Source organism: Verticillium alfalfae, genomic scaffold (genome assembly GCF_000150825.1).
Source record: "Verticillium alfalfae VaMs.102 supercont1.4 genomic scaffold, whole genome shotgun sequence".
NCBI lineage: Eukaryota > Fungi > Ascomycota > Sordariomycetes > Glomerellales > Plectosphaerellaceae > Verticillium > Verticillium alfalfae.
Window position 1 is genome coordinate 152,659 of NW_003315035.1, and position 14,314 is coordinate 166,972.

At 53.7% G+C, this 14,314-nt stretch overlaps 6 protein-coding genes across 6 annotated transcripts in view; 5 read left to right on the top strand and 1 right to left on the bottom strand.

Annotated features, from left to right (window-relative positions):
• Nucleotides 1-894, top strand: part of VDBG_03450 (cleavage and polyadenylation specificity factor subunit 2) — a gene marked incomplete at both ends in the record, with an annotated part of 2,951 nt that extends 2,057 nt beyond the window's left edge. The window contains one exon of the mRNA XM_003005451.1: nucleotides 209-894. Within this exon, the coding sequence (XP_003005497.1) occupies nucleotides 209-894 (686 nt within the window). The remainder of the gene's footprint in view (nucleotides 1-208) is intronic.
• A 2,323-nt stretch (nucleotides 895-3,217) lies between these two features.
• On the top strand, nucleotides 3,218-4,133 carry VDBG_03451 (phosphatidylinositol-4-phosphate 5-kinase its3; the record flags this gene model as incomplete). The annotated part of the gene is made up of 2 exons (XM_003005452.1): nucleotides 3,218-3,997; nucleotides 4,122-4,133. 2 exons carry the CDS (start codon nucleotides 3,218-3,220, stop codon nucleotides 4,131-4,133), a joined length of 792 nt encoding a protein of 263 aa, XP_003005498.1.
• An 809-nt stretch (nucleotides 4,134-4,942) lies between these two features.
• Nucleotides 4,943-6,421, top strand: VDBG_03452 (conserved hypothetical protein; the record flags this gene model as incomplete). Its single annotated transcript, XM_003005453.1, has 2 exons — nucleotides 4,943-5,101; nucleotides 5,154-6,421. 2 exons carry the CDS (start codon nucleotides 4,943-4,945, stop codon nucleotides 5,721-5,723), a joined length of 729 nt encoding a protein of 242 aa, XP_003005499.1.
• A 270-nt stretch (nucleotides 6,422-6,691) lies between these two features.
• Nucleotides 6,692-7,213, bottom strand: VDBG_03453 (conserved hypothetical protein; the record flags this gene model as incomplete). Its single annotated transcript, XM_003005454.1, has 2 exons — nucleotides 6,692-6,886; nucleotides 6,980-7,213. The coding sequence occupies 2 exons, from the start codon at nucleotides 7,211-7,213 to the stop codon at nucleotides 6,692-6,694; spliced, it is 429 nt and encodes a 142-aa protein (XP_003005500.1).
• Nucleotides 7,214-7,796: 583 nt separating this feature from the next.
• Nucleotides 7,797-8,478, top strand: VDBG_03454 (conserved hypothetical protein; the record flags this gene model as incomplete). The annotated part of the gene is made up of 2 exons (XM_003005455.1): nucleotides 7,797-8,047; nucleotides 8,178-8,478. 2 exons carry the CDS (start codon nucleotides 7,797-7,799, stop codon nucleotides 8,476-8,478), a joined length of 552 nt encoding a protein of 183 aa, XP_003005501.1.
• A 2,989-nt stretch (nucleotides 8,479-11,467) lies between these two features.
• VDBG_03455 (glutaryl-CoA dehydrogenase) lies at nucleotides 11,468-13,340 on the top strand (the record flags this gene model as incomplete). Its single annotated transcript, XM_003005456.1, has 4 exons — nucleotides 11,468-11,471; nucleotides 11,836-12,152; nucleotides 12,206-13,231; nucleotides 13,294-13,340. 3 exons carry the CDS (start codon nucleotides 11,930-11,932, stop codon nucleotides 13,338-13,340), a joined length of 1,296 nt encoding a protein of 431 aa, XP_003005502.1.
• Between the last annotated feature and the right edge of the window lie 974 nt (nucleotides 13,341-14,314).

Here is a 14,314-nt window from a genome sequence, read left to right on the forward strand (position 1 = left end):
ACAGCTGCAGACGGACAACTTAGCTGACGAGCTCCGACGATGTGAGGACGTGGTGGAGGAAGAGATTCTTGGGCCGTCCAAACTCATCACTTCCTCTGAGACGGTCACAGTCAATTTACGAATCGGCTTCATTGACTTCAGCGGGCTTCACGACAAACGCAGTTGAACAACCTCATCCCTCTCATCCAACCGAGAAAGTTGATCCTAGTGGGTGGCAGTCAAGAGGAAACGACGACTCTGGCCGCAGACTGCAAGAAGTTGCTTGCCGCGCGCATCGGTGCGTCCGATGAGAGCGCGGTTGATGTTTTTACGCCAGAAGTTGGCACGACTGTGGACGCCAGCGTTGATACCAATGCATGGGTTGTGAAGCTCGGCGATAGCCTTGTTAAGAAGCTCAAGTGGCAGAATCTGCGAGGCCTAGGCATTGTCACGATCACAGGTCAGCTGCTTGGCGAGAGTCATGCCATCTCTGAGTCCACGGGTTCCAACAAGAGGCTCAAGACGGCGAGCAACGATGACAGTGCGGCTTTCAAAGGTGAAGAAGGAGGTGAGGATTCCGACAACAGAGCAGTCGAGGTAGTACCTGTTCTCGATACACTACCTTTGAGCATGGTGTCGGCGGTGCGGTCGGTCGCACAGCCACTCCATGTCGGCGACCTGCGGCTTACGGACTTGCGGCGGGCAATGCAATCGACCGGCTACACGGCCGAGTTCCGGGGCGAGGGCACGCTTGTCATCAATGGGGCTGTGGCAGTGCGCAAGACGAATATGGGCAGGATAGAAGTGGAGAGCGTTGGTGTGGCAGATCCGTCCGCTATGATGCAGCAAAGGAGCACGTTCTACGAGGTGAAGCGGATGATTTACGATGGGCTCGCCGTCGTCGCAGGAGCTTAAAGCTACAATTCCTGCATCACGGCTGCATTGCCGCCCCTGGGAATGATGCGTGGAAACATGCATGAGAACATGTTGAACTTGTTTGTACCCTTAGACTATGTAAACTTAGCAACATGGGCAGGAGGCAAAGCCTGTGCTACTCGACAACCCCATGGCTGTAAATTGGAATATTCACTATGCGTCTCCCAGCTGCAGCACACCGCAACCAAACAGCACATTAACAGGAGCTGTCTGCGAGCTAGCCACGACGTGGTGGGTGAATCGAATATGGCATGAAGATCTCGAGGATCTTGTCTTGCCCCAGCACATACACCGGTCAGCTCCAAATGGGCCGAAATGTACATGACGCAATTGGTTACGGTTCCCACAGGAGGGACGTGTTTTGCGGTCGGTGAGAGTCTTTGATAGGGAGAGCCGGCTGCCTCCCGATAGGCGATTCGAGATTTGTGTTGCTTACAGTTTAGTCGTAGGGAACAGCTACAGGCAGGCACAGACAAGAAGCTCGGCAGGTCAAGCGGGAACAGGCATTAGCCATACCCTGGGGCTCCTCGTGAATAATGGGGCTCTATTCATGGCCTCACCCACCTTCATGCCTATCTAGGTACTTCCCAGAGCTTCCAGACGTGCCAGGTTCTCCTGACGGGGGCCGGAGTCCTGTTAGCCCCCGGCTTTGTCAGAGTTCCCCTCTTGGCGCAAATGTCGATTGGCCTTCGGGCGAAGCCGTCTGGGTCCATTCCAATCTCGTCAGGATTGGTGACGACTCCTCACATGGGATTTGTCGGTGTTCAAGACCCTCTCGCGAATAACGGTAGCAGCAATTATCCAACGTCGTGAGAGAAGAGGAGAGAGCGGGGAGGCGGGAGGGGAAACGACAACAAGGCGCAGACCTCTGGACGGACAGCGTAATGGATCCCAAGGCAACATGCCATTGACGAGACCTTTCAGGTTGGGAGACATGGATGACAACGATTGTCGCAGAAACCCAGCGGTCTGGGAAGACGAAAGAGGCTATGTGAGGGGCGTCGTCGCCATTGCACGAGAGCGCTGTAGGCCCTTATTGGCTCATCTTGACCAGGAAAGCTTCCGTGCACCTCGCAGCCCAGATTCGGCCTGTACAGCTTACCTAGGTCAGTCACAACTCCGGGTGCGCCTTCAGCCTTGAAATGAGGTACCCGAGGCACGCTGTACAATGAAGGAGGTGCAGTGCCTGGCATTCAATGAGTGGACCAGGGAGCCGGCATGAGAAGATACGGCGATGCTCAGTTGGGTGCGCCATCGACGCGCCGTAATTTGAATTTACGGTGGGGAATCCGAGGCCTTTCCGCCGTACCATCGCTCTCGCTCTTGCCCACTGTCCACTGTTTTCCCGTTCGCCCAGCTTTTTGGCCCCTCCACTGGCTCAGGGCCGCACGTTGATTGGACGGACCCACTGATCCGTCCTGCCTGGCCCAGTTGAGAAGCGCAAGACGGGCGGCCACCAGTGCAGCCACTGCCCAACGACCACGACTGTTCTCTTTCCCTCCAATGTCAATCCTACCTACTGACCCAGACCGAAGCAAAGCAAACGCATTTCAATCTGTTCGCCATATCATACCCCCTCCTCTGCCCTAACTTGTTGCTGTACTGTATGTACATTGTTGACCTGTACCTCTGGGTCAGATCACCACTGGGCATTTTCCTTTGTATGATTGCTGGCCGCCGTGACCGACAACAACTCGCTCTCGGTTGCAGGCGGTTCCGACCATTTCCTACTGCTCAAACCGGCCCACGCATTTGCTTGTGAGCAAACACCCATTGAGGAACGGCACGACGAGCTCGCGACTTGACGACGAGAAGCCATTATACATCACTACTTGTTCTTCGCGGATCTTCCCCTCTCGCCGCTTTTCCACCCCCTTTCTTCCAGGCCGCCGTGCTGTCGTGTCGGGACTGCCATCAGATAGGTACCCAGCACCAGACAGCCGACGACCCTTTCGGCCCACGCTACCAACTTTGCGAACATCTCAGTCACGATATCGTCTTGCTAAAGGTGTATAAAAATCTGTACGACCATGCCCACATTCTTGACGCACGAGAAAGCACCAGTCTATTCGTCCGATACCGACTTCCTAGACCTTGATCCGAGCAACACGCTTAGACTGGCGGCCAAGAGCAACACGGCGACCACGACACGAATGGCCACACCCATCCTCTAGTCCTCGGCAAACACAACTCTCCTCTACAACCGGATGACAGTTTTGACGAAAGCTCCTTTTCATCCGTTCCCGCTTCCGATTCCTCCGACTCTTGCCCTGCACAGGTGAATGGCACCAGACCTACCAGTATGAGCTCGTTGCCTCACGGCAGATCGGTCAACGGTGGAGGATATGAGGACAATGGCGATCATTACACAAACCACGATACGCAGCAGAGGGGAAATGGCGCTCCGTTCCCCATTCAAAATGGCAGCGTCGTCAAGATGCCCGATAGAACAGCGCCTCCCCCTCCAACCAAAAATGGCAACGTACAACCTTTGTCCGGTGCTAGTTTGACACAAGCCCCCTCCGAGACGACATTTACTCACCACGACCAAAGCACTGCACCGACCACCCCGGCCCGCAACACGACTTCTGCCTCGGCGATCCTGGAGTCTCGCAACGCCCATTCACCGCACCGCTTCTCGTCTCCTCCCATCTACGAAGCAAATGGCGCCGATGCCTCTTCGTCTTTGCAGGTACCCCCCAACACTGGTCTGAAGCAAAGACACACCCTTGAAGTGCCTAAGGTGCAACCAGGCAGGAGCTCCAAAGACGGACACGACACGGCTTTTGCAAGCGGTCGGTTCTCCCCGACGGCGGCGACGGCAGGAGTTCGTAGGGCATCACTCAGTCTAGGACGCAGGAACACAAGGTCACTGCAGTCCGATGCGCCACGCGATGACGTAGTGCCCGACGAGGATGCCCTTCGCTGGGCAGAAGCCTACCGCCAGAAAAGGGCAAGCAAGAGAAAGAAGAAGGAAGAGGAAGACGATGATCGTGTGCTTGTTGGTACCAAAGTCGACGAGCATCATGCCAACTGGGTTACGGCATACAACATGCTTACAGGCATCCGTGTCTCGTGTCGCGTACGAACGCCAAGCTTGACAGACCACCCACAGATGCCGACTTCGTTGCCAAACAAAAGTCCACCTTTGACATGTAGGTCGTCAACACGCCCTTTGCTACGATACGAGAGGCTAACCTATTCAGTGCTGGCAATGAACTTGTCCCGTCGGCCAAGTACGACTTCAAGTTTAAGGACTACGCCCCATGGGTCTTCCGTCGGCTGCGCTCACTTTTCCGACTTGACCCTGCAGACTACCTCATGTCTCTCACAGGAAAGTACATACTCTCTGAGCTCGGTTCTCCGGGCAAGAGCGGAAGCTTTTTCTACTTCTCCAGGGACTACAAGTACATCATTAAGACCATCCATCATGCCGAACACAAATTTCTTCGCAAAATTCTCAAAGATTATTACCAGCATGTCAGCGACAACCCCAACACCTTGCTGTCTCAATTTTATGGTCTTCACCGTGTCAAGATGCCCTATGGCAAGAAGATTCATTTTGTTGTCATGAACAATCTTTTCCCGCCGCACCGGGATATTCACTCCACTTTCGATCTCAAAGGCTCGACTATTGGTCGCGATTATCGCGAGGAGGACCTGGACAAGAACCCAAGGGCCACAATGAAGGATCTCAACTGGTTGAGGCGGCAACGCTCTCTTGAGCTAGGTATCCAGAAGAAGCGCCTTTTCCCTGAACAAGCTCAACCGAGCCTTCGCACTCATGAAGGAAACCTGAAGGATAAATGGCCTCCCCCCCTCCTTATTGGGATCCACGACGTATCCCAGGGGGGAACGGAGGAGGAACCTTCCGGGGCAAGACTCTACAGGTGTTCAACCCCGGGGGCGACGCCACACAGGACGATGCTGAGCCTCAGTCGGTGCTTCGAGATCGCCATCAAAGTTGGAGAACGCACGCAAGGCCAAGGAACTGAGGCAGATGATCCGTCAAGAACGGCCCGTGCCCATGGGCGCATCCAACAAGATGCCGGACGAGCTAGACGAAGCGCACAACAGAGCGGGCTTCATTTTCAACCAAGACGACGGCGGCCTTCGAGCCACACACGAAGACAACTCTCCAGCTGACGAAATCTACTATCTGGGAGTGATCGACTGCCTGACTCACGTAAGCTTAACCAGCACTCTCGTGGCATATTGACTTTTGCTAACGCATGTAGTACGGAATGATCAAAAAGATTGAACACTTCTGGAAGGGCTTAACAAATGATAGAAATCAAATCTCTGCCACCCCTCCCAGTCAATACGGAGATCGTTTCTACCATTTTGTGGAGGGCATCACTATGTCACCAGAGCAAGCTGCCCGCGAGAAGCAACAAAAGCAAGAAGAAGAGGCAGCGGCTGCTGTTGTGAGCGATAACCAGAATCAACGTGTCTCCAGCTGGAGAAGCTCAAACTCCCGGCGACGATCCAACTCGGCGTCAGCGCCTCCCATGCCCTCCCATCAACCGCCGCCAGCCCCTCTGCCAAGTGGACAAATGTCTCCCGAGGCGCAGGAGGTTATCGAAAAGGCTGAGCTCGTGGCACAGAGGTCAGCGGAGCGTGGTGCGTCGGAAGAGTCTGTTCCAGACAAGGTTATGACGACGACACCAGCACCCGACAGACGGGAATCCGGACAGACGCAGCCAGTCCTGCCTGTTGTCGAGGAAGCTGCTGAATCACACTCGATTGGAGGACGCAGCCGCGATGGGGACGACGAACATAGGGCCTGCAACGCCGGCAAAGCCTGATTTCTTGAACAAGTTGCCGGGGTTCAGGAATTACGCTCCTCCCACGCCACCAAAGACTGGCCTGAAGCCTGAGAGTCAGGACAGCGGATACGGTGCCATGACGCAGTCGAGAAGCAATGACTCCAAGTCCTTCAGCCAAGATGAGTCGTTCGGGCTCCAACCAAGGCTAAGCAAAGACTCTTTGAACAAGGATCTGCCACCTCTGCCTGGCGAGACTGTGCCCGAAACCAGAGCTCAACTTGGCCTTGCATAGCGAGCGAAGCATGACAAGTATTCTGTGCGAGCCAGGGCAGTGAAAGGCATCCCACTGGTGCCGACAGCTTGAGCCTTCTGTTGCATTCCCCATCATTGCAGGCAAGTCAGCTGTTGCTGTCATCGACATGCGCCAACATGGCGTCCTTGCTGGGGGCGACCAAGCGAAAGTTCTTCATCTACCATTTTCTTATTGTTCCTTTTGTCTCCGTACTGCGCATGGATGATACCACCGCTGCACCAACCTTTCCTTGTTTTTTCTAATGTAACAACTGTAATGCCCATGGCGAACTGAGCACGACATGGTTTCAGGGGTGGCAGAGCAGGAGCGATTAGTGAGCTACAGAGCGCACAGCATAGGCCAAATTGGCAGGTTAGTCAAGGAGTCGGGATAGCAGGTGGGATTTTCCATATTTCTAAATAGATGACTTGACTCATTCGTCTTCATTCCTGTTGAGGAAGCCCAGCCCTGGTGATGTCCATTGTTAATACGGTGTCCCTCATCACTTCTATTTTGAGTCGTTCCATCGAAGACGGCGCCACGTGTCCGCCCTTAACTTACAAGTCACATATAGGTAACATTAAAATACATTGTACAGCCGAACGTGTAGTGGAGATGTGTCTCGAGCCCGCCCAAAGGGGAGAGGGTTTGTTGCGTCCAGCGATCCATACATCGAATCGATCTATGACACGGAGGTCATTTTTTTGTTTTCTTCTTACTTCTTTCGAGAAGACAGCATGTCCTGTATATCCTCCCTGCTTGTCCCCTTCGGCACGCCGGTAGTGCCAGCGGAGGTGTTTTCGGTAAAGGACGTGGTGACATCCATCTTGACGGCGCCCTCGGCTTCGAGCTGGGCTATCCTTGCCTTCTTCTGGATGTCTGCCACCCGCCACTGCTTAAAGTATTTCACCTGCATCCTCGGGTCAGCATACACTTCCACACAAAGCAAGAGCGTACACAGGGGTGCCGGCAGGCGGGCCTAACACCAGGCGGCTCCACGTACCCACGCGGTGGCGCAGTCGCGCTCAAACAGCTCGTTTTCGGCCGGGCAGGCCTTGCGCGCGGCTTTGTCTTCCTTGACGGCGTCGATAATGTTGGAGCGGTCAAGGCAGGCAAAGTAACTGTCGCGGGCCTCCCAGCACTTCTTGCGCTCGCTGCGGTCGGGGGCTACGGCGCCGGTGCGGACCTCTTCGGCGCGCTTGTCGTCGGCACTCGTAGACCAGGAGAAGAGAGCCATGATGGACGGTAATCAAATGGGGGAATTATTGATGTTGTTTGTCGGCAGTTTATCAGCTTATGAATGTGAATGACACAGACAAGAGCAGTCGTCGTGAGAGTGGCGTGAGAGTCGGTCAATGTTCCGGGAGTGGTGTTCGCCTCTGGACTTGGAAGACCATGGTGGGGACATCTGTATGTCCAAAGCTCGACCAAATTTTGGAAGGTTCGGGGGGCAGGACTCGGGCGGTGAGCTCATCGGGCCTAGCGTTCCCGAGAATCTGGGGTGGCGCCCTTGAACGCCAACGTTCCAGCTGTCCATTTGCCGTCCTTGAGCGAAGGTCCGCAGCGCTAGACTTTGTGCCAATGACCCTGCGCCCAGCACCGTCAATCCTCGACCAACATCACATACAGCTCGATTCCAAGAAACGCACACGGCAAGCGTGTTCTCGGAGCACACAACTTGCTGGAATATCTCTCGCCCATGCTCCTGCCGTAAAGACTCAAGCGGCAGCCTCGACGACCATAGGCTTCAGCCGACTCGCCCCCCCCCCCCAAGACCCCCTGACTGCCTGTCGCAACACATCCCTCCTCAGCAAAGCGCCATGCCGCGCAGGAGGAGGCCACCGCGCGCTGGCGCCATGGCCGAGCTGCCGCCCTTGAGGATCGCCACTCAGATTGCGACCCTGCAGGCCCTTTACTACGTCGGCGCCATCATTCTCATGCTCTTCACGGCCCTCGGCGCCGGCATCTCGTTTACTCTTGATGTCGTCTTCGGCTGGGATGCCGTCAGGGGAGACACGACACAAGGCTGGCTCTGTGGATTCGTCTTGGTCCTTGATGGCGGGTTTTGCATGTACGTTCTCTTGACACTTGCCTCTGCTAGTACCCTCCGGCTTCTTCCCCCCCCCCCCTTCCTTCAGTTTCCCTCGGAGTCTACCTCTGGAGATACCCCAATGGCTGACACTGCGCGCGCGCACACACAGGGCGATAGCCATTATCCTTCTCGTTTCCCGCTCGAAGCTCGTGCCCGACTTTGCTGTTACCATCCACGCCCTTCATCTCGTCATTACAACGCTGTACACAGGTCGCGTGCCCCGCAACGCCATGTGGTGGGCCTGCATGATGGCATCGACAGGATTATGCGCCGCGCTCGGCGTCTGGGGCTCAAGATATCGTGAGCTGCGCCCCATATACTTTGGCGGCAGTGGTGGTGGCGGTGGTAATGGAACTGGTGGCAGATCTGGGTCAGGCGATGATGTGCAGTTAAACGGGGGGGGCCAGTAGAGGGCGATGAGGAGCAAGGGTTCTCGAGGGGAAGGGGGCGAGGTAGGGGAAGAGACGGAACAGGAGAATATGAAATGGTAGGCATCAAGACGGCTGATTAGAATAGACACACTTTTGCAGTAGACAAGTCACTTTGTTGTAATGAGATATTGGTCAAGGTCAGGTACCGACAACTTGGTCTATCGGTTGCAGTGGTTTTACTTTCTTTCTCCTCTTAAAAATACCTCTAGCAAAAAATACCATATGAATACCGATCGGTGTCTGTCGTAGGAGCTGATCAAAGGTATGTGTATGGTTTATCAGTGATGCATTACCCTCACACCTCGCAAGGCTTGCATCAAATTGGGCCCAGGTGGTCAGCAGGGATCGCCGACTAAGTAGACTATGAGGAACCACCAGCATCATTAGACCCATCCTTGGGTCTCGTCTGTCTGTGTCCTACTTTTTTGATCAGAACTGTTCCGGATGTGTTGCGCCTCTCTATTACTTCGCCATCGAGAGGATGATCGGCTGCAGGCAAACAAACGCTTCGTTCCGCGAGTTGCGCCACGTAATCGGCAACAAGGTCGTTGTGAGCTGCATCTACATCGGAGGAACCGTTGGCGGTAACTGTGCAATCTTCGCAATTGTTGGCACAAGATATTACGCTCGAAGCTTCGTCCTTTGTCCCCAGAAGTTTGGCAAGGTTGTTCTGTGAGCCCCTGTGCCTTTTTACGTGGGCGAGAATCTCACTTCGCTCTTTTTTGAGAGCCTTTGAGTCCGAGGATTGCGGAATGTAAGTTACCAGTGGATCAACAGCCTGGTAGGCACCAGGGAGAACCCCCAAAGATGTAAGGTCCGGCGAAGACCCTTCGTGTTTAGTTGTCGAGTCCGTAAAGATCTGTGGCTCCATTGTCGCGCTGAATGGCTCAATGACCACCCAGCCTCCCTTGACATGTATGATTTGCAACAAAGACCAGTCGACGTTCCGGGACTGTCTTCCAGGTTTGGGTTCAGGGCCTCTGATAATACGAGGCTCGGACGGCCGACGTTGATTACGCCTGGCTTGGCCATGCAAGTCGTCAAATATACCCGTGAAATCGCGTTCGAAACTAACAGGTGTCAAGGAAATGGGTCGCAACTCATCGCAGCCTTTGTCATCCACTCCTGTCTGAGACTCTTCGCCTGTCAGTGGAATTTCGTTGCGAAGGGAATAATTTCTGCTGCCAGTATCGGCTTGATGCGTTTCGAAACCTTGCCCAATAGCTTCTCTGTCCCCTTCATGGCGTGACAATCTGTCATCTAGTCCGTGGACATAGAAGTGACCGAATTGCCACTAGCGCTTGGGCCGTTCTAATTTAGCACTCCCAAAATGATCTCCAGTCCAGAGCGATCCTTGAAATGCTTCGTCACAGGTACTTTTAGGAGACTGTGCCACACGCGTATGCCCCTCGTTGTCTTGCGCAAGGTCTTCACTCGAAGAAGCCAGGCCGGGCAACGGAAAACTCCTCTGCTGACTCGACTCTCTTGAACTGAAGTGGACGAAGTATCCAGAGTCATTGTTGATGTTACCTTGTCTGGTAAGTCCAGGCCTTCAGAGCTTTGAGGGGGAGTTCGTGATGCTTCCGGATAGTCGATTCCAGATTTCTCGTCGCTGACAGGAGACCGCCCATGGTAAGACTTTTCTACAGCTTGTATACCTTGGGTGGTTGTCTGATATTCTTGGGTGTGCTGAGGCTGGTTTGGGACAGTTCTCGGACTTTGATACCTGGACTGCTGGCGTGTGGAATGGGCTAGTTTCGTCCGACGAGTGTTTCATCCTGGGGCTCTCGAGCCATGCGTCTTCGACCACAGCCTGGAGATACAGGACGCTCAGATTCTTTAATGCTCTCGGTACTCGAAAGTCGATCGTGGCGAAGGAGGTTTCCGACCTGGCGAATATGTTGAGCAAGCGTCTGCCGGAAACCTGATTGCCGTGTAACCCCCGACACTGTTGTTAAGGGGACAATTTGGGGCTCAGGTTGCCTTTCCCACCCTGTTCGATCTTGATTAACAAAGTCCTGAAACACGAATCAATTAAAAAATCGAGAGATATGGAGAATGACTGTAAAAGAGCCCAACCTTCTGGTTACTGAGACTTGACCATCGTGAGTGTCTTCTTTCTGTGTCGGCATGCTGTGTCGTAGATGTCCGACTGATGCGGCGACGGTCTGCACCTACTGGAAGATTCCTGTTAGATGCTCTTGTGAATTTCGGGTCTTCCCCTGTTGACCTTCTTCTGCTGTTTTGCATCTGTTGCGGTGCGCGAGTCGTTGACACATACCCAACTCTGCGGCTAGGATGGACATGTTTCGCTGATTCCAACAACATATCCCATCGCACCACGTAAGGTCTATTCACAGCCTTTTGACGAAACGAGGCGCTGCTTAGTCTGGCGTACTGCCTTGGCACGTCACCGTATTGTTCGGGAGGCGGACAACGATCCTTATGATCGTGTCTAATGTGATTGACATTTTCGACAACCTTCCGCATGTAGCAATGTAAAGCCCAATCAATCCCTTCTGTATCGTTGCCGAATGGACAAAGCGCAACGTCTTGCCTTTTTTTTTGCGTGTCGATGTTATGCTCTTCGGCAGGATGTCCACCATTGCCTGTTCTGCGTGCTTCAGGGAGGTCGTGCAGCGCCAGAAAAACGCAGGAGTTCATCCTTTTGCGAGATCACAAATACTAGGTATTCAGCGTGAGATGAACGGAGGTGGAGGACTCTGTTTCTTGACCAATAATTGTTGCGACTAGTAGGTAGGACGAGGGATAATCAGAATGTCGAAGTGGTTGTTTCTCATGACTGACGACCTCCTAATCATACCTACCAGGTAAGAAAGATGCCATTCGAAGCGCAAGGAATCGTGCTTTGTCAGAGACGAAGAACCGAAACATATGCGCAGCATCGTCTTGAGAGCAGGTGATTCCAACTATAATGGGAATTAACTAGGTAATTCTGGAAGGCACCATGGGTAGTACATGTCCGGATCATGATTGGGCGGGGCTTGTCGTCAAATCAAAGAACAAGTACTGTCGTGGAGCAAGTTTACTGTTAGTCGAGGGTAGGGCTTCTACAGAGAGTTTGTTTGAAAATACAAGAAGTCGGTCTAGGCCAGCCGGTCACGGATAGAGACCCTTCACAGATCCAAAGTCCTGCGAACGTTTACACGATGTGAGGCAGGTATGATGTTAATGAAGTCTTGTAAGGTGGTACCTTACCAAGATTCGAGGTCCGATAAGGTCCGATAACGGACTACTATGTCATCACCATGCCTCGGTGCCTCGGATGCTGTCTTGCGGCTAACGGCGGGGCAATGATTCGGACATTCCCCCAAGCATTGACCTGACGGCGAGCTCGACATTCAACATCCCGAACACGTCTCCAGCAAGAAATTGAACCGATACTCCACAGCAATTGAAGAAGCCCATCATGATGCGATCCATGCTACCGAGGCTCGTGAGGCCGTCCCTGGCCAAGGCCCCAACCGCAGTTACAGTCACAATTGGCAATAGGTTTGCCTCCTCTTCCACCGCGCCGGTCTTCGATTGGCAAGATCCCCTCGCATCTAAAACGCTGTTGACTGAGGAGGAACTGGCAATTTCAGAAACTGCGGAGCGATATTGCCAGGAGCAGTTGCTACCTCGTGTGCTTCGTACGTACAGTTCTGAGGTGCTGCGCAACGCATACACTAACAACATCACACAGAGGCATATCGCGACGAGAACTATGACACAAAGATCCTCGAAGAGATGGGCGAGCTTGGCCTGCTAGGTGCCACAATCGAAGGGTATGGTTGTGCAGGCGTGTCGACTGTGGCCGGGGGCCTAATCACACGCGCAGTCGAACGCGTCGACAGCGGATACCGGTCAGGCATGTCTATCCAGTCGTCACTAGTCATGGGAGGCATCAACGAATTTGGGAGTCAAGAGCAAAAAGAAAAGTTCTTGCCTCAAATGGCGAAAGGAAAATCATTGGGCGCTTTTGGCTTGACGGAGCCCAACCACGGCAGTGATCCCGGATCCATGGAGACTGTTGCGAGACCACATCCATCTAAGAAGGGATATTATTCTTTATCGGGCGCCAAGACGTGGATTACCAACTCTCCCGTTGCCGACGTACTCTTGGTATGGGCCAAGCTGCAGGAGACAGGGAAAATCCGAGGGTTTCTGGTTGAAAGATCTAAGTGCCCAGCCGGCACTCTGGAAACGCCACCTATTAAGGACAAGAACGGGCTCCGAGCTTCGATCACAGGCATGATTCAACTAGAAGAATGTCCGGTTCCTCACGAGAATATGTTTCCAGAAGTTGAAGGTCTTCGAGGGCCATTCTCATGCCTCAACAGTGCCCGGTACGGCATTGCTCTTGGCGTTATGGGCGCTTTGGAAGACTGCATCGCGAGAGCAAGGACGTATGCGCTCGAGAGGAAACAGTTCAAGGGAAATCCCCTAGCCCGCTATCAACTCGTCCAGAAGAAGCTGGCTGACGCCAGTACTGACGCTGCTTATGGCACGCTGGCCGCCATTCAAGTCGGCAGACTGAAGGATGAGGGCAAAGCCACGCCTGACATGATTAGCATGGTGAAGCGCCAGAACTGCGACCGGGCCCTCCAGAACGCCCGCGTGCTTCAAGAGATCTTCGGAGGCAACGCCGTTAGCGACGAGTATGCTATCGGCCGACATGTGGCGAATTTGTTCGTAACGCAGACTTACGAGGGCCAGAGCGACATACACAGTAAGTGATCGGCAGATACTCGGCCTATGCCTTGCAATGTGTGCTGACGGTGACTTTGCTAGGTTTGATCCTAGGGCGGGCCATTACGGGGGTGCAGGCGTTTGTATAAGTCGGAGGTGTTTATTGAGGCCTGTAGGGGACTCCTTGTGTTGCCTCAGTAAGCGATGGAGGCAACGAAGACAAGGTTTACCTCGAGCCCCATTATCAGGTGCATGGTGCGAGAAAGTATGAGGAGCCACATGTGACTTGAAAGGGAGCACAAGATCAGGTACATCTCTGGAGTGCCCACCCAAAGCCGACTTGGCGCGAGTGTTGGGCAGTCAGGTCTCTCATCGAACGTTGTTGTGCTGAGGCCTCAAACCTGAAAAGTCGACTGCGATCTTGGGGCTACCTAGATACAAATCTTATGTTAGGCACCTTCATGAGAAACAATGTACTCCATGTTCCGACGAAAGACGTTGATGATCAGCAGTAACGCGAAGGCGTTGTTGAAAGCGATACAATGGAGGAGAAGGCTCGAGAAACAAGTGGCTTAGCTAGGATTCATCAGCCATAAAACATTATCAACATGACTATGAAAATTGGAGAGGATCAGTTAAGGCGTGTGACTCACGTGACGAATCTTCCATCTTATGTGGCGGTGCCCCTCATTTCTATGGACAGGCCGGCCATCCCGGTCCCTGCCTAAAATCCTGACGGCAAGAGGACGATTTGGGTTCCTTCAGTGCTGGGGCAGTGGCTTGGGAGTGGTGACAGGCAAGAGTCAGGTGCGGGTGCAGTTGCCCCTCCCTCACTCATTGCCCGCTGAGAGGCTGGCTGGCTGCCTTGCTTGCCATCCGTCACCTTCCCTCTTCTTCCCCCTCCACCACACATCCAACACTTCCACTCCTCCAACAGTCACGTTCTTCTTGCATCACGCCCACGTCTCGCCCCTTCGAGCAACGCTTTGGTAATTCTGTTACTGGATCACAATATCATTCTTGCGACGACGCAGAAGACGATAAATACCCCTCGTCTCCTGTACGTGCCCTTCTTACGGCCTTCGACCCCCGCACCCGCCCTTTGTCCCGCACCACTGCACCG